Source organism: Lathamus discolor, chromosome 2, assembly GCF_037157495.1.
Source record: "Lathamus discolor isolate bLatDis1 chromosome 2, bLatDis1.hap1, whole genome shotgun sequence".
Taxonomy (NCBI): Eukaryota; Metazoa; Chordata; class Aves; order Psittaciformes; family Psittacidae; genus Lathamus; species Lathamus discolor.
Genome location: NC_088885.1, coordinates 7,046,920 through 7,064,956, shown reverse-complemented (window position 1 = coordinate 7,064,956; position 18,037 = coordinate 7,046,920). Strand labels below are relative to the sequence as shown.

The following is an 18,037-nucleotide window of genomic DNA, read 5'->3' as shown; positions in this document are numbered from 1 at the left end:
TTCAAGTTTCCACAGTGATTTATTATCTACTGGTAATTGTTTTCTTTCAAAATAAGAAAGTCTTCTGGTGCAAAAGACCAGTGTTTCCACCCTGGAAAGTGTTCTGTTGTAAGGACTGAGGCTTAGTGGAATCAGGGCAGTAACTACCCAAAACTGAGCTTGTGTGTTTCATTAGCAGCTGCCTCCAACCCACCAGTTAGTGTCCTGTCCTGAGCAGCTGTTGCTGTTTAAACCCAGCTGGCAACTTGAGTACCAGGTAGCTCACTTCCCTCCTCAATCAAATGGGGAAGAGAATTGGAAAAAAAGGTTGAGATAAGAACAGTTCAATAACTAAAATAAAGTACAATATTGTAATAATAATAAGAAGAGATAAGAAAAAGAGAGTGAAAACTCAGAGAAAAAACAACAATAAACATCAGTGATGCACAGTACAATTGCTCACCATCTGCTGATCAATACCCAGCCCCACCTGACCAGTGATCAGTCCCTTCCAGCCAGTTCCCCCCAGTTTCTATACTGGGCATAACGTGCTGTGGTATGGAATATCCTTTCGGCTAGTTTGGTCAGGGGTCCTGTCTCTGCACCCTCCCGACTTCTTGTGCCCCTCCTCACTGCAGAGCATGAGACCGAAAAGTCCTTGGTTGGGGTAAGCATTACTTAGCAACAACTAAACCATCACTGTGTTATTAGCGTAGTTCTCAGACTAAAGCCAAAACACAGCACTGCACCAGCTGCTGGGAACAAAATTGTCCCAGTGAAATCCAGGTCAGCAGTTAAGGTGGCAGGACACCTTGAGGACAGCACCAAGGGGGTTTTCGCTTTCTTTGGTGATGAATCAGTGGAGTGCCACCTCCTTGTTCAAAATGGGTGAATATTTTTTGCTCCAAACAATGAACTTACGTCTGAGCATAGCCCAGATTTAATAATTACAGGGTGAAAACTAAACAGCTAGGCCAACAGGAGCAGGTGAAACCGAAGTCCGTCAAGGAAAATGTTGTGTAGACACACAGCTGGTTTGTGCATGTGTGTGTATGAATTAAGCAATAATTATTTGTACGTTTGTAAAAAGGGTAGGGACTTATTTTACTTTAGGCTATAGTTCTTTCCTACAGAGAATGTAAAACCTGGGTGGCTGGGTGTGTATAAAATGCTCACTGTCTTCGTTTCTTCCTTTCTTTAACAGTACCACCAGCTTCAGGATGAGTATTTCACCAGTGCTGTAGTTCTCTCACTAATTCTAGCTGCCTTATTTGGCCTTGTCTACCTTCTAATAATACCACAGTAAGTTTCTGTCTTTTCCTATTATAATTCAAAGTGGAACATCTTCAAGCATCAGGTCAAGGTCAAAAAATTAATGTCTTTGAAACAGGAATTAGCACCCAGGTTGCTATCTTCTCAAACATGAGATTCCCTGTTGATATACCCTCAGTCTAACCATTTTCTCTTCTATTTGTCCAAAGGAGACACATTTTGCTACCTTACTTAAAACGATTTTCCCCCTTCTTTTCTGGGAAGAAGGAGATGCACTTAGGAAAAAAACCCACTGAGATCTTTCATGCTTACTCAAAGCATTCCTGCACTACAGTTGTGCTGGCTTTGGACAAGGTACTTCAGGTATTAATAGCCACATAGATAAAAATATACAGAGCTTAATGGGAACTAAGCGCTGAAGTATCAATCCAGGTTTTCAACCCAAATTTAGAGCCTGCATTGAGGTTTTGGGTAACAATTCTATCACTACACAAGCTGCATGGCTTGGCCATTCCCATGTAAGTTGCAGTCAGACCTTGATTGCACTAAAGCAGATATAACTCCTGATGGATTTGGGGGTGTGTGGTGCCTATTGTTGAGTGATACAGTTTAGTGATTAATTCAGATGTTGTCAATTCTGTGTGAATGCTTACTAAATAAAAAATTAATTAGACTTCACTTTCAAATCCAGGGGTGATAAGTAGATATAGTTGTGTTCAAGATATAGAAGTGATTAGTAATAAGCTTCCTCAGGTGAGAATATCAAAACATTTAAAATCAGCTTCACTCACTTTCACTAATTAGCATTTATTAGGAATGAAACTGGCCACAGCATAATGCTTTTGAAAATCCCATTATGAATTCTGGTCTTTTCTACTCACAAATCCTGTCAGAATAATACTTACTCCTGTATTCTGTTATTTCTAATTGCAAGTTTGAGAAACACATTTTTAATTTAACAGTAATAATTATTATTTAAATTTGCTATATAATACGTTTCATCTGAAGAATTCAAAGTCACTTATAAAAATAATGTAATTTCCAGACTAACCACCTTTGCTGACTAATTGGAGCAGAGTTAAGAACTCCTTCACCTACTTCTAAAGTAAAGCCCAGCCACAGTACATGGCAATTTAGAACAAGGAGAGAGACAAAGCTTATTAGTGTAGGTGAAACTAGAATGAATGTATAAGAATCATATGGTACTGTAGTTGGTAACCTTTCCAAAAAGTGCTGTCACTTAAAAAACAGCTGGACAGAGATTGAATTTAAGCTCTGATGTGACAGACACACAAGTTCCAGCAGAATATGACCACTGAAGGCCATGAAGATGGACTGGTTCATCACTTTGTTAATTATAAAAGCCACCCATAGTGGGTGAATAGTAAGTGAATAGTCTTAAACTCTTTCTTACAATGCCTGTTGGTGATGGCTTCATACTACCAAATTACTAGTCATCTTGGGCTCATCCCTTGCACTTACACAGATGCAACCATGAGCTAGACTAAAACTTGGGAAGTCTTGAAAATTTCCTATCTCCACAGAACTTGGAGCTTTATGTTGCTTTTTAGATTGCCAAAGCAGTTATAAGCATGACAAGAATGCAAAAGACAAGAAGTTTCATGTGTTACTGTAATGGGAGTAGTGATAGTAACAGTGTTTGACACATAATCACAATATTTCAAGGAGGACATTCAAAATCTAGAGACAATAAAATGTTGTAAGAAAGCCAGTTGCTGCATAAATACACAGAAAGCAATGGTCTCAACATTCTCACAATTGCTATGATCATCTGAGTTGAAACAGCTGCTCAACTAAAAACGTATTTTATATCCCCAAATGGAGTTGGTGAAAGTAAGGCTATGTTCCTGTCAACCTAAGCTGTCCCGTTCTGGAGGCATACATGCAGTGTAGCCACTCAAAGCCCTGATTATGAACTTTCCTGATGTCTTATGCTGGGTTTATTTTTTAAAAACAATGTGGCTCTTTGTTACTTGTGGCAACCCAGATCTCTGCCAGGGTCCCATGCAGCACTAGTGTCGGTTCCCGGCTGTTGCTGCCATAAAAGACACTGTTTCAGTCATGTCCCCTGCATTATTTTCTATCATACTACCATTCTGAATGCAAGCCAGTTCTCTAAAAGCACAGGAGAGCATGGGGACCACTAATACTTGTATTCAGAATCCACACTGTGACAGTACCTAGAGTCATCTCGCTATTCTGGATATACATACTATACAACATTTTACCTGCTTGTGTATTGGTGGCAATTGTTACATGAATTTTAAATCAAACCCAAATACAGAGAAATTCTACAGCAAAAGAATTGCACTCTTCTACTGTTAGAAACCCTGTTTAGCAGTCTTTCCCCAGGGGTGGTCAAGGTGCATATATGCCTGCAGCCACGGATCACATCTTCTGAACTGGCTGGGTTGTTCTTACAAGACTAGAAAAGGTGTGAAGATCATGTTACGCTCCTTTCATGTGGCCCTGGTTCCATGGCTGGCCTGGGGCCAGGCTGTCCCTGAGCATAAATCAAAGCACCAGCACTGGTGGACTCATTTTTGCCAGCTTACTGACATCCATAAAGTACTATTCCTAGAGCACAGGTTTTCCGGAGGAGAGATGTGCTTGGTCTTCACCCCTCTCCTCAGGAAGAACAAGCCTATTTGGAAAGATCAGAAGAGGGAAGATGAAGAATTAAAATAATTATTGCAGAATCTTTGTGAAGAGTAAGATTTGTCTATTGAGGAAGACTCATAAGGAGGGAGTTGTTCTGTGAGTGTAGTCTGGTTTTATTTGATTTGATAAGTGACTGAGTTGACTGATTTCTCAATCTGTGAGAAGGAAAGCTCAGAAGGGAAAAGCATCTGGTAACTGCTACACAGCTGCGAAGGCCAAGTAATTGGGTTACACACTCCACTTATAAGAGTTACCATGCTGAATATTCTGCATTAGCCTACAATTAGAAAGTGCCTCTCCTGATACACTGTACAGTTGAATCTTTGAGGTGCTTCAATCTCCTTGCTGAGGTCAGAGTGAGCACTGTATACAAAAGCATTTACTGATTTCTTATTCTTGAGAGCAGTGCATTTCACTGTCAAATTTCCTCTGCAACAGTATTACAGGAAGGGTGAGGGAGAGATCGTCACCATTCATCCGAAACACCATTTCAGAAGGACCCTGTGCTGTTTGTTCTCACCTTGTACTGATTGCATTGCTTTACTTCTGCTGTGTTTTGATTCTAGGAGTACCGTAGTTCTTGTTCTCCTGGTGTTCTGCATATGCTTCCTAGTGGCTTGTATTATGTACCTCCATGTCACACGAGTACAAGTAAGTGATTTAAGATTTTATGCCTATTCTTCCTTTTGGTGGCTATGCTTGGTTTGTCATTTGGAATATGAAGCTGTCAGCACATGCTTCACAGATTCAGAGTCTGAAATTATGTGCTTTTCAAGTTCATTTTTAAGTAATGTATCGGGCACTTCAAAGCAAAGATGGTTCACCTGAAAGTAGATTTTTCACATTAGCAATCATTACAGCAGCGCCATTAGTGCTATCCTTTTTGTCTTTTTTGCTATGTCTTCCCCGAACCACCTACCTCTAGCCACTAAATCATCCCAGTGTTCAGGTAAACACCTGCTGTGTAACGTGACTTTTTCTTCTTTCTGACCAGGGGGCACACTAGTGTTCCCTTCCATTCCAACTGGTATCTGGGTGTAAAGTCCTGCTAAATTCCCCTCTGTTTTCCAAACTTGTCCTGCCAAAGCAGCAGGTGTTTTGATGGTAGAGCACAATGTTTTGCACACGCAACCCTTGGCCTTTTCAAAACCTTTAGTAATGATTAATTCTCTTGCACTGCATTTTCACAACAGTAATGATGCAGAAGGACATTTGGTTGTTGTAAAAGAGAACTAGGTCTGCCAGATCAGAATATAGCATCTGCAGATTAATTTTCTGATGAAAGAAATCTGTAGTGGCTTAATCTAAATTTAGCCTTTTCAGACAAATATCAGGAGAAAACACACCATTAATCAGCTTTGCTGATAAGCACACACTAATTTCCAGTTAAGAAAAATTAGCTTTTGGCAGAAGGAAAGTAATTGTTTTCATGGCAACATAAACAGTGTATTAGCAGAGTATCTGGTACACAGCAGATCTTTATTGATAAACTCACACAGTTATTTGGGAGTAACTCGGATGATCTGTTTTGTTTCATAAAGGCACGGTAGTTGTGTGTTCTGTCTATGGATGGTAGAAACACAGATGAAGTTTGTAGGAAATAGCTCCTCTTTATGGTGTTTCCCTGGGGCTACTGCCAACTTAAGGCTTGTTCCAGCTGTTTTGGCAGTCAACAGAATATTAATTTGTTCCAGGTTCCTCTAGAGATTCAGTACCTACAGATCAAATCCAGCAGCAGAAAAAGAAATACAAAAACTCAGAGTATTGCAGTTTGCGATTTTATGGTAAAAATTTGTTTTATATAAGATGTAAAAGATAATATGCTGTGTATAATAGAGAATTTGAAACCAGTTATTCTCCTATTTTAATCAGTCTTCTGGCACTTACTTGCTATTTTACACTGGACAAGTGCCTCTGACAGTACTTACTTAGTTAATAAAAGTTCCACGAAGAAAACAAAGAAAATGAAGCCAAAAATGCTGTGCTATCAGAAAATAGCAGATGCAATCCTAGAATGACCAAAGGTCAGAAGAATAAATCTTCTAAGTGTCAGTCAGCGTTTTAATTCAGACATGTTTCATTTCTTACCTTTTAAGGGTTTATTTTCCTTTTTAACCCAAAGCCTAGTGTGTCAACATTTAGAACATGTACACACATACACAAAAAAAGTCTGTGCAATGTGTCAGAACACATTGTCTTTGAATCTGCATTTTGCTTCATCACTGTTAACTGTGCAGCATTATCTTCACCCTATGGGCATTCTCTCTTCAACGAACAGTAGATAACTTATTTGGTTGCAGACAGAATTAATGGAATATGTAGGTTCCCTTCAAACAAGATCATTTTCTGTTTTATTTATATGGATAAAAACACACACATTCCACCTCAGGTGGTGTAGGATTTTGGTCTAGTTGGATAGACAACGTGACAGGTAAAAAACCGTCTGGATGATCACATTCAGAGCATAGCAGTTTATGGTCATACTCTACCTGGAAGCCAGTAATAACTGGGGTAACCATAAGAGTTTTCCTGGGACCTGTCCTGTTACGTATTTTTATCAGTGACCTGGAGAAGGACATGGAGTATGCTCATGTCAAGTTTTTAGTGACTCCAGTTTCAGGGGAAAAGCCAACACAGTGGCAGGATGACCACTGAGGGGAACCTAGACAGGTTGGCAGAGTGGGCCAACAGGAATCTTATGAACTACAGCACGGATAAATGCAAAGTCCGGGCCCTGAGAAGGAAGGAAGAACTCCCCTGCAGTCACAGGCTGGGGACTAACCAGCTCTGTAAAATAGCGCTGGGGGTCAAGGCAAACAGTATTTTGGGGTTCCTCGAGTTGCCTTCCAACCTGAGCTATATGGTAGTGATGAATAAATGCAGAAACAGTCTATTATCTGAAGGGGGCCTATAGGGATGCTGGGGAGGGACTCTTCATCAGGAACTGTAGTGACAGGACAAGGGGTAATAGATTCAAACTTAAACAGGGGAAGTTTAGATTGGCTATAAGGAGGAAGTTCTTTCCTGTTAGGGTGGTGAGGCACTGGAATGGGTTGCCCAGGAAGGTTGTGAATGCTCCATCCCTGGCAGTGTTCAAGACCAGGTTGGAAGAAGCCCTGGGTGGCATGGTTTAGTGTGAGATGTCCCTGCCCATGGCAGGGGGGTTGGAACTGGATGATCTTAAGGTCGTTTCCAACCCTAACTATTCTATGATTCTATCTTTTTTTTTCATAGTGTAATTTTAGACACTGCTATATCCCCACCCTTGAGACACAGCTTTTCAATGTGATGTTCTTACAAAGCAAGGTTATAGTTCTACAATATGCTCACTATTTTATTAAGGGTGATATACCTCAGGTATCCCAATCTATTTTACTGATGTTGAATAATAGCTAAGCTGGTTTCTGGTGTAGCAAATAAACTCGGGTCATAGTATAAATCTACTGTTGATATTCCATTGATTCTTTCCCACCTACATTTACACAGACTTAATCTTTACTGAAGCCAGAATGTATTTGCAGATCACATGTGCTTTTTATTTTTGATGAGCTGCTGTGTTTTCTTTGTGGTCATACATACAGATGAAGAGTCTCTGCATCTGTGAAAGGAAGGGTACTCCATGGGTACTTTGCTGCCTGGTGTAAGCTATGCTTTTGATGAACAGCTTTTCTTCAGAGTTAGTGACTCATTCAAAAATTAGGCGTTTGCTGGATTCATTTTCTCTTAAGTCAAATCTAGCCTTGATAAGTCTGAGCCCCCTTCTTTTAAGGGACGTAGGATTGTTCCCACAATCTTATTGTTTCCTGTCGTTGATTCTTGCCCCTTGAAGTCACTGCAAGACGTCTTGTCTGAAACACGTATTGTGGGGCCAGAAGATAATAAATGCCTCAAACATTTTTCATACAAGGGGAGAAGAAGGAAAGCAGCTTTCACTGGAACCAGGGTAGTTCAGAATGACTGGAACAAGCATAAGTACTAGAGCCTGACAGACCTGTTTTTCCTCTTTCACCCTCTGTCACTGGCTCCATATAGGTTCACAAGCAACAAGCAAGTCACACTGTGCAGTGATGGCATCAGGGTAAAACTGAAGATGATGAAGAGATTCACAGGACTCCATTCCACCAGACATATTTGTTCCCTACTGCCCTTTCTGCCCTGACAAATTCAATACTTTAAAGGAGTCCTGATAATTAAAACTACCCTGGCATTTAACTTGACTATTATAGCAGAAGACACAAATACCACTCCAAAATTCTATGCTACCACAGTATGTTGTCTTGGATCACAGTTTGTAGCTGGTAATTTGCATGGCAAAAGATGCTTTGGGGATTTTCCCCATGAGAACAAAATCAAATGCCATGCTAATTTAGTATTTGCATTATGAGCAGACATCCTACTAACCTTTCAAAGAGTTTTAATTACAGTGAGAAATAATGCATAGTAATAATAATTTCACATTTATTACCCCCCAAAATGCAGTTGCCATTAAAGCATATGTACACAATAACTACATGCTTGTTTTATAATTTACAGTGCAGGCAAAATGTCCGTATCCCTTATTCTCTTCTTTTTATAGATTACTAAAAAATAACAACTGCACTTGAAAAAAATGCTTCTAAATGTATATCTATAAATCTCTTTATTTTTTATTTCCTTAGTGTTTTCCAGGGTGCCTGACGATTCAGATTCGTACCATTTTGTGTATTTTTATTGTGATCTTAATATACTCCGTGGCTCAAGGATGTGTGGTGAGTATTTAAATCAAGTATCGCTTAATTTAGCATTCTGTTTAAATAACAACCTGGTGCAGATCCATTAAACACGTACCGTATTCTTGTCTGGTGAATTCCTACTCGTTTCCTTATTCATTCTTGCAGAGCACGTTTCTTCAAAATTAAAGCCCTTTGCTGTAATTTGAACTTTCACTGCCCTGAGTCAGGCTGTTGACTTAGGAATGGCAAAGGTATGGGCAAATTACACAGATAATAGCAAGTCAACATCTATGGAAAGTTTTATATTAAACCTTAGTATCACATAGTCTGCTGATGTCATGTACTTTGTGAGAAAGCTATTTTTAAATGTTCAGCTTGATGACTAGTCCAGTGGCTAATATCTTGTGGCAGACAAGGCATGGTGTCAAACAACGTTACTTATTTCTGTGTGGCAGCTTACAGAACATCGTTATGTGTGATAACAAGGAGATTTTTTTGTCCAGGCAAATCAGAAAAGATAACATGATCTTAAAATATGGACAGTATTGCATAACTGGATGAAGTGCTTACATCATGCTATTTATATGATCCATTCACATCTAATGTCTCGGAAGCTTCTCTTGTATGAAATGAACTTGCTCAATACTTCTGAAAATTGAGCTTCTTTCACTGTGGATTAGCAGCTAGTTCTACATGGTAGACTTGAATGTCAAATGGGATTTAAACTTCCACTGAAGTGTTTGGCATTTAGTTGCCTTGTCAAACTCCTAGCACTCAATTTCAGCATTTTGGCTGCTAATGCTGATGAATTAAACATGTTAGGGTACCCAAAGGAAAGGATTCACACAAAAATAGCACACTAAACACAATTGGAAATGCTGAGGAGGCAGATGTCTCAAATCATGCCTCTCTGTGGAATTTAGGCTATGTGTTCTACCCAATAGGAAGACAGGGATTTCAGGAGCATTTCACAGTACTAGCTGAGATGCCAAGCCCCTTATTTTGTATTCAGTCATCCCTTGACCTGCTCTGAGAACATCTACCAACTGAATGGGCAAATCCCAGTGTTCTAAGAGGTACCAAGAAATACTGAACATCAGTTGTGTCAGTAACACAAGCCCTAACAGCACACAAACAAATACGTGGTTCTTAATGTGCATGTAAGCCTAAAAGGCACAAATGCACGCAGTGCCTCTAGGCTAGCTAGCACCTCAGCAAGTTCTGTGCATCTGACTTTGGGATTGGGGTGAAAATTACTGACAGGTGGAACCATTGTGGATCAGTCTGCATAGATGTGACAATTTGACCAAATGAAACAAGCACTATTGTTGCCACTTAAAGATGGCGAAATGAGAAATGGAAATCATGAGGCCTAAGGCAACGTTGAATATCAGTGAAAGAATGCAAATTATAGGTTCTGGCCTCCAACAGGACAGTGATCATTTAGTTACAACTCAGAACAGGTCACAAATACAACTTTATCCTTTATTGAGGCAAAAATAGCCTGTAACCATTGAAATGCTTAGGAGAAATGTTAATGTGGAATGATAAGTTCCTGCAAAGTGATGGCTCTAGAATTCTCAGCTAGCATAGGAGCTAGGTGTTGAGGTTTCACTCCTAGTTGTAGAGCAGATGGTGTTTTCCTGGATGGATCACACATCATTTATGAAGCCATCGTGCATGCCTGTGGTTTTGGATGAGTTTAGTATGAACAGCATTTTTAAGGATATTGAACAAAATCACTTTAAACAGATTTTTCACTCATCTTGTTTTATAATGTTAGCCACCATGAGTTTAACTCACATTTTATCTGTTATGTCTCATCTTTTTACATGACTACAACCCCCTGTAAAATATATTGCTTAATCACCTCTCAGGTTGTCAGTTATTTTACAGCATGCTATAAAAATTTCATTGTCAGTGGTTAGGATGAAATAAAAAGGTCTAATAACACACTTCAAAAGAGGAGCTTAAGTAGAGGGCAGGGCTTATGTGATAGTGCCTTTTAAAATCAATTTCACATTACCATCCCACTCTCCCAATTTATGCTGACTCTTCTCCTCTCCCTAAATAAGGGGTGAAGGTTGAAGTGCAGTTAAAACTGGAGCTCTAGGGACTTGCCCTGTTTGCCAGATATTCCTCTCTTGGGCTCTGAGATGTGAAGATGACATTGCCTTTGGAGGAAGCAGGTTCCATTTCCTCAAATTGCCTCAAGCAGTCTAGGAAGGAAGTGGCACTCCTTGGATAACTGAAATGGCAGGGATAATTCTAGATGAGGTCTTGTGTTAGAATCTTCTGTGATTGTGGAAGTAGTTCTGAGGTGGAGAAAAGATATTATTCATGTTTTCAATCAAAGATTAAAATAGGTTTTATTTTATACTTGATGAATTGAAATTGATACAATTTGCATAGTCAATAAAGCAAACACATTTCTTTCTGTGCTCTGTGCAAGAACCTTTCTCACTCATATGGCCACATAAAATGTTTACTGAAGTTCCTCAATTTTGCAGGAATAGGTTGGCTTGAGAATCTCCTGGGTTTGAGCCCTGCAAGGGAGCATATTCAGCTAAGCCCAGATTTTAATTGGTTGGTATTACTGGTATCTAATCAATAAAGAGTGTCCCACACCTAAAACTGAGTGAAACATTATTGGAAAAGGAGAGATTTGATTGGCACAGTGAGCTGGATGGGAACAGCACAGCCATATTTTGCCAGTTAGGAGAGAACTATAGTCAGCCCCCATAGCAGCTGCATTTCTTTTATTTCATATTTAACTTTCTGCCCTTCTTGCCTCTCCTGTCTTTTCTAGGTCGGCTGTATGCCTTGGGTTTGGAATACCAATTCCAGCAGTTCAATAGTTATCATTTCTCCCGGTGGACCAAATAAAACAATGAATGAACTTCCATGTGACACAGCTCACTATGCTTTCCTTTCCTGCGTAGTGGGGACTCTCACCTTGGCAATATTTCTGCGTGTATCTTCCTTGCCAAAAATGATTCTCCTGCTCTTTGTTACAATTTTGTACATACTTATTCTGGAACTCAGTGGTTACAGAAAAGCAGTGGGGTAAGTATCTTGTAAAGTTAAAGCAATGAGTGTTTCTGTATAGATAGCTATGACATCTCATCTATGAATTACTCTCTAGAATTCAGTGCTGCTTTGGGCTATATACTCAGTAGAACATAAGAAATATTTAAGCCGTCCTCCCCAGCAGCTGTAGAATCTAGAAATACCCATCAACAGGAGATCAGCTTTTAAGAACTAGCAACTGTTTCCCATTATTCTGTTACTTTTATGCTAACATACCTCAGCTGAACGCAGTGCAGTCTAATTATAATATGAAACAGAAAAACACAGTTAAAAACTTCGCTTCCATATTTCAGCAGCCCTCAAGCTTTTGACTGTTACTGTATTCCCTAATTAAAAGCATACAGATATTACAGTAATGCATAGCATTATAAAATCCTCAAGAAGTTGAACATTGGTCTCATTCAGTGGTCAGATTTACTCTCACCTTTCTCCTTGCCTGTATGAGCCACTTTGGAAAAGGCTAGCAATTAGGGGATACCCACATGTTCTAAACTAAAGATCTCATACTAGAAATATGAAGTCTTTAGGTATTAGAAAACCTGGAATAACCCATTTACTTTCCTTTTGTTTTCAAGGGGTGGCTCCTTTTATATGCGTGGCTATGAACCAATACTAGCCATTTTGCTATTTTCCTGTGCTTTGGCACTGCATTCCAGACAGGTGGACTTGAAGCTGCGTCTGGACTACCTCTGGGCTGTGCAGGTACGCCATAGGTCTTTCCTTTCTAGTGCACACAAAGCAGTGTCTGATTTTTGAATTGACCTGAAAAAATCAGTTGGACTAAGACACTTTCAAGATTTTTCATGTCTGTTGGGCTTTATGAAGGAAAATTATTATACATTAACTTCCTTTCCATAGACCTGTAACATTCACTTGCTCTGGAAAAGTGAATTTGTTTGTAGTTGTTCCATAACACTGTATCATTAATGAAGTAATATATTTATATCTAAGGTGCGTTATGAATAGAGAGAATTTCAAACATTGGAAATTAACTTTTAGCAATGTAAGTTTCAGTAAGGGTATTCAATCCATAGATCTTTTTTGTCTTATAATACAAAAAGGGTAAAAATAATTTGATGTTCAGGGAAACTGAAAAGAAGCGAATGAAACCAGTAAAAGGAAATACCCACATCGTACAAAGAAACTGTGGAACTCTTCCCCAAAAGCTGGTCAGAAACTTATTTAGATACCATGTTCACGTACTTTTTTAAAAACACCTATTTCCTATCATAATAGCAGCAAAACCAGTAGAAATTATATTAGCTTTAAGCAGGGGCATCAAGAAATGTGTACCTCCTGTCATGCCTTTCAGCAGTCCTATTCCCACCTTCGAAGTGTTTCACACTAGCCCCTGAGGGAAAGAGAAGGTTGAAGATGTAAGTTTATTTTCATGGAATTTGGAAGTTGTTTTTATGATAAATCGTACACTCTTATAGTTCACGGAGGTCACAGCCTGTTCTCATCGACACCCTGTTAACTGTGTTGTTGAAAGGGCCATATAAATCATCACAGTGCTCGCTTTTATGTGTAAGATCAAGACTGGAACATACAGGTTAAACCCATCCCTGCCTCTACTATGTTACCTAAAATGGAGCCATCAGGAATGACTTAGCTCTATTATCTTCTGCCTATCAGTTAAGCTCTGATGGGATTTTTTATCTTGATGTCCAAGACCAAGTCTACCTCCTTCATGATTTATCTTGTTCTATAATTTCTATGGACTCTTTGCTGTTTAATTGAGTCAACAACCTGTGATCATTTCGTTTTTGTCCTATAACCTGCAGTATTGATAGGTGCCGGCCAGCCTCAGAAGTTTGTTTTGGACAAACTGATAAATAGTGTCCACTTGCTGTGGTGCCAAACACAGTTTTCAGGTGGAAAAAAAGAAATCCCTTGACTTTGAAACTCAGTGCAGCACATGACTAACTGTATAGCTGCCATTTCTATGTAGGTTGGCACATAGAGGGGGTATATGGGTGCCATATGATCTATGAACACAAGACCTTCTGTATGTTATTGCTATCCATGAAATAGAGTAGCAAGGAGGAAGACACTGGTTTGCTATCCTGTGGCCTTTCAATAAGTCAGGAGTGAGTTTAAGTATCTTTAACTGCTTTTCATAATTCAAGCTACTGTGACTTGCATGGTGAATTGTGCATCCCTAAGGAATGTACTGCTTAAAGAGTCTTAGTTTTAAGCTGGCATTTAATTAGCAATCAGTTCATTTTAAAAATTCAAGTGCAGGAAACTGGTGGGATGCTTGCCTGTTGAAAGACCAGAACTGGGCAATGGTAAGGGAAGAAATCCAAACTTCTGCTGTCCCGGGGCCAGGTTTTTCAGAAATACCTACTTGTCTACCAAGTTAATACCTACTTGTCTACCAATTGTTAAAACCATTGTGTACTTACTCCAAAGGCAGTAAGGGAAGGGGAGTTCAGACACATGGATGCGTATCAAATTTCAGTAACGTCCAGTGGCATCTTCAGGTACCATTTCAAAAAGTGCATTTTCTCTGAGAAGATCAAATGCCATTTTCAGATCTTTTCAGCTGCAAATGAGGTCCTTATATGGTCCTGTCTTGTCTGTGAGATTTGCATGATAATAATCAGGAAAACAGAAATCAGTGTAGGCAGAAAATTCAGAAATTAGGTATCAACATAAATACCATACTTTGAAATCAGTTGTCAGGGTAGATATTTGGCCTCTTTGATGATCTGGGTATATATACCCTTGTGCTTAATTCCACATGGAAGGTCTCTGCCCTGTACAATAAATGATAGTGGGTAACATGCTGTAAGGAGTCATGTTCTGTGTATTGGTTGTAAATGATACTGAATACAAAGGCTAAATAACATAACATGCAGAAGTACTGTCGTCATGAATGTTACAGAAGTCCTTTTGGTGCTCACTTACTCAAATGAATAAGAAAAGAAAACCACCAAAACATTATCTTTGCACTTACTAGGCTCTTTGGCATAGTAAAAATATATTAAAAGCTCTGGGAAGACTTGGAAATATTTGTATGTTAAAACTGCCTTTGGATAGTTATCAAACTCCAAGCAACTAATTGTTTAACAGTCCTTAAATGGAGACAAGGCTAAAAAACACTCTCCTGAGTGACAGTTTTCTGTAGCTGCTGGACTGCAGCCCTGCATATGATTAAATAGCATTTTTGATCCCCTTTCTCTACAGCCATAGTACTTCTTACTGTTGAACCATGTTGGCTTAACTTGATTTCATTCTTAGTAGCAGCAGCTTCAGGAAGACCAGTGACTTAGGGATTGCGGAGATTTTCTTCTGGTTTACAGTGAGCGTGCTGGTTCCTTGTGCAAAAACTGAATTGCATGAACCATTGGTAGAACTGAGACTCACATCTCCCAGTAGCCAGGCGCTGTGCTCTCTGAAGACGTGCCAACATGGTACAGCATATGTTTTTAGGAAGCTTCTCAATCATTGGCTTACAATTGAGGGAATTTCAGACTCAGGGGCTCTTCTGGAAGGTGTAAACACTTTGCTTTTAGTAAAGGTGCATTATTGGGGCTAATCCTGTAAAAATATTCCAAGATGAATAAAACCATTTCTGGCATAAGCTGCAATAAGAGGGATTTCATAGATACTTACATTCACTTTTTCGTGAACAAACTGTCTAGTACTAACTAAACGGTATTTTAAACACTGAAAGTATCCTGCAATTGATACCGTTACTAGTAAGAATATATAGATAGATGCTCAGTGGGCTATGCTAGAGTTTGAGAAAAACCCATTTCCGTGGATTTTGACTGCCATATTGGGGAAAAAAACTGTGCTGTGAGGAAAAGCAGATTTCAAAGAAGAAAAACTGCTTTAGAAAAATGACACAGTTTCATGTTAATCGAATTTCCATGCATCTAGGTTAGGGAACTAGAACTGATATAAAGCGGTGTCATTTATGTACATTGTGTTAAAAAAATGTATTTTTCTGGTTGGTGAGAAGTGCTTAAAACATTTATATTTGTGCTCTGTAAGTCACTGATGTTACAGGTTCTTGTTGATTTTGCTGGGGTTTTTTGCTATGCCAAATTCAACCTTTATGAATATCACAGAAAATATCTCTTGGTTTGTTTGACTTTTGTCAGGCAGTGACAGGAGAATTTAATTTTCTACATCACATTGTAGAGCAACTCTGTGTGCCTCTTATGACAGTAACAATAGCAAATACAGGAGGAGTGTTTTACTTATTTGTGGCTGATAATCGCTTTTGCAAATTATTCCACAAAACTGGAAAAAAAAAAGGACACATGAATACAAACAACGAATTTCTGAAGAAGGGAAATCTGCCAAAAAAAATGGAGCTGCTTATTCACCCAGGATTTTGTCAGGGAACAAAAATAATACAATGATACGACCAATGGTTGCATTCGTAATCCATGACAGTTGTAAAAAATACGGGTTTTACAGTCGGCAGGAAAGCCTTGCCAGGTGGGCTTGCACTTCCTGTTAAATTTCTCTGATAATATATTAAATAATATATTAAAAATCAATAATAAAAAATAGAGCAGCACTTGGATGGGTCTCTTCCATGTGGTTCTAGTGCCACCTTCAGGTACAAAGATGATGCTTCTGCAGCACCAGTTTCCGGCTCCTGTTCAGGTGTATCTTGCAGCAGTGGATTTTCACGTGATAACTCTTCAGTCAGTGACATTGCTAAAGCATGTTTATGCTTATTAAACGGTCACCTTGATAGCTCAGGTGATACAACATCTCAGACCACTTCGTGAACAGAGGATGTGTAACCAGTCACAAGTATTGTAAGACCTGGGATGCTGTGTGACTCCGTAAGATGAAATAGCCATTAATTACATTGATGTCAAAAGCCATAGTACCAAAGTGCATTTTAAATTTCATCACCAGGTCCGAAGCAAAAACAAAGCCTGCTTTTAAAGATTGCAGGTCTGCAAGTACAGTTAAACTCTACAAAATGACCTAACTGGCACTAATAGCAAACATATACAAGCAATAAGCAGGATGTGAAAAAAGGAAGTTGCTCATGCCCGTGTATCTTTTCGTTTTCACAATAATTTTCCTTGGATTTTGAGCCAGCAGCTATTGCATAAATAACATGCTGGAAACTTTCCTAACTAACCAGTAGGAATAGGGGCAAATAGATGAAGGTGTGGATGTCATTTAGCTGTCTGGATAATATTTCCACCAGGAATGTAAATAGCTGTGATCCGTGCCATTTTAATCTTCCTTCTGCAGCCCCAGGTCCATCTTCTCTCTTCTCAGTGTCTGTTTTGTCTGGGAAAGGGTGATGCCTACACATCCTTTTATCTCAGCTGCTCACAGAGTAGGCACTAGGATTTCATGAGTCACAAGAAGAAAAGACAGTTTTCATTGCACTCCCCTGAAGGGCGAGAAGCAGGATGCTGGAAGAAGGTCTGGTAAACATTATAACCACTTTATTTCCCTTGCCATAGGGCCATGTTCTAGAGTCCTCACTGCTGAATATGACCAAGTCTTTTTTTACCTCACCTTCACTCCTTATCTTCCCTTGCAAGAGATACATGGAGATCCTTCCTGTTTCCCCAGGCAGTTCCTCAGGAGTTGCATATATGAGAGCTGTCTTAGGCAGTGCAGGGCTAGGGGATGGATACTGAAGCTGTATGCAGTAGTGGCAGAGAAGGTACACTTCAGTTCCTATTCCTAGCAGATTACTTGAATAAAAGTAGGATATCAAACATGTGGTATGTCTGGAAGGTGTAAATACAGTCCATGCAGAGGCCCTGGCTAGGGTACCAGCAACAATATAAGGGTATTAACCCAGTGTGTGGTCTAAGCTAATACATCTTGCTTTGCAACATGACCAAGTAGCTCAGGAGAAGCGCTGTGCTAATTCCATGAACATTCTGCTTCTAAGTCTGGGACTAGGTCAGGCAGAGCTGGCACTGCATTGTCCCATATAGGCATTGCCAGTACAAATGTCTCCCTGAACCACGGGGCAAGTGCATTCCTCTTTCCTGCTTGACAAGGAAGGGCCTGGCCTGAAATAGGCCAGGGCACAAAAAGCACTTGATCTGCATTCCCCTTGTTCTGCTGTTTACATAATTTGTCTCTATGTAGGGCTTGCTACTATTACCTGCCATGGCATTATTCAAGGGTTTTCCATAGCTTTAGTGGTTCATCTCATTTCTGGCAACTGAACCTTCCCAGAGTCAAAACTGTAGTTCAGAGTTTTGCATGTGAAGAGGGGAAGAGATGCTTGCTAGTTGTGTTGGAAGTGTAGCGTTCTTCTGTGTTTCTTAGCAGTGGTGATATCCTTGATG

General features: G+C 39.5%; 1 protein-coding gene across 1 annotated transcript in view; it reads left to right on the top strand.

Moving 5' to 3' along the window:
- Positions 1-18,037, top strand: part of ADCY1 (adenylate cyclase 1) — a 138,292-nt gene that overhangs the window by 108,451 nt on the left and 11,804 nt on the right. The window contains exons 10-14 of the mRNA XM_065666267.1: positions 1,184-1,281; positions 4,500-4,584; positions 8,592-8,681; positions 11,455-11,711; positions 12,311-12,437. Of these exons, the coding sequence (XP_065522339.1) occupies positions 1,184-1,281; positions 4,500-4,584; positions 8,592-8,681; positions 11,455-11,711; positions 12,311-12,437 (657 nt within the window). The remainder of the gene's footprint in view (positions 1-1,183; positions 1,282-4,499; positions 4,585-8,591; positions 8,682-11,454; positions 11,712-12,310; positions 12,438-18,037) is intronic.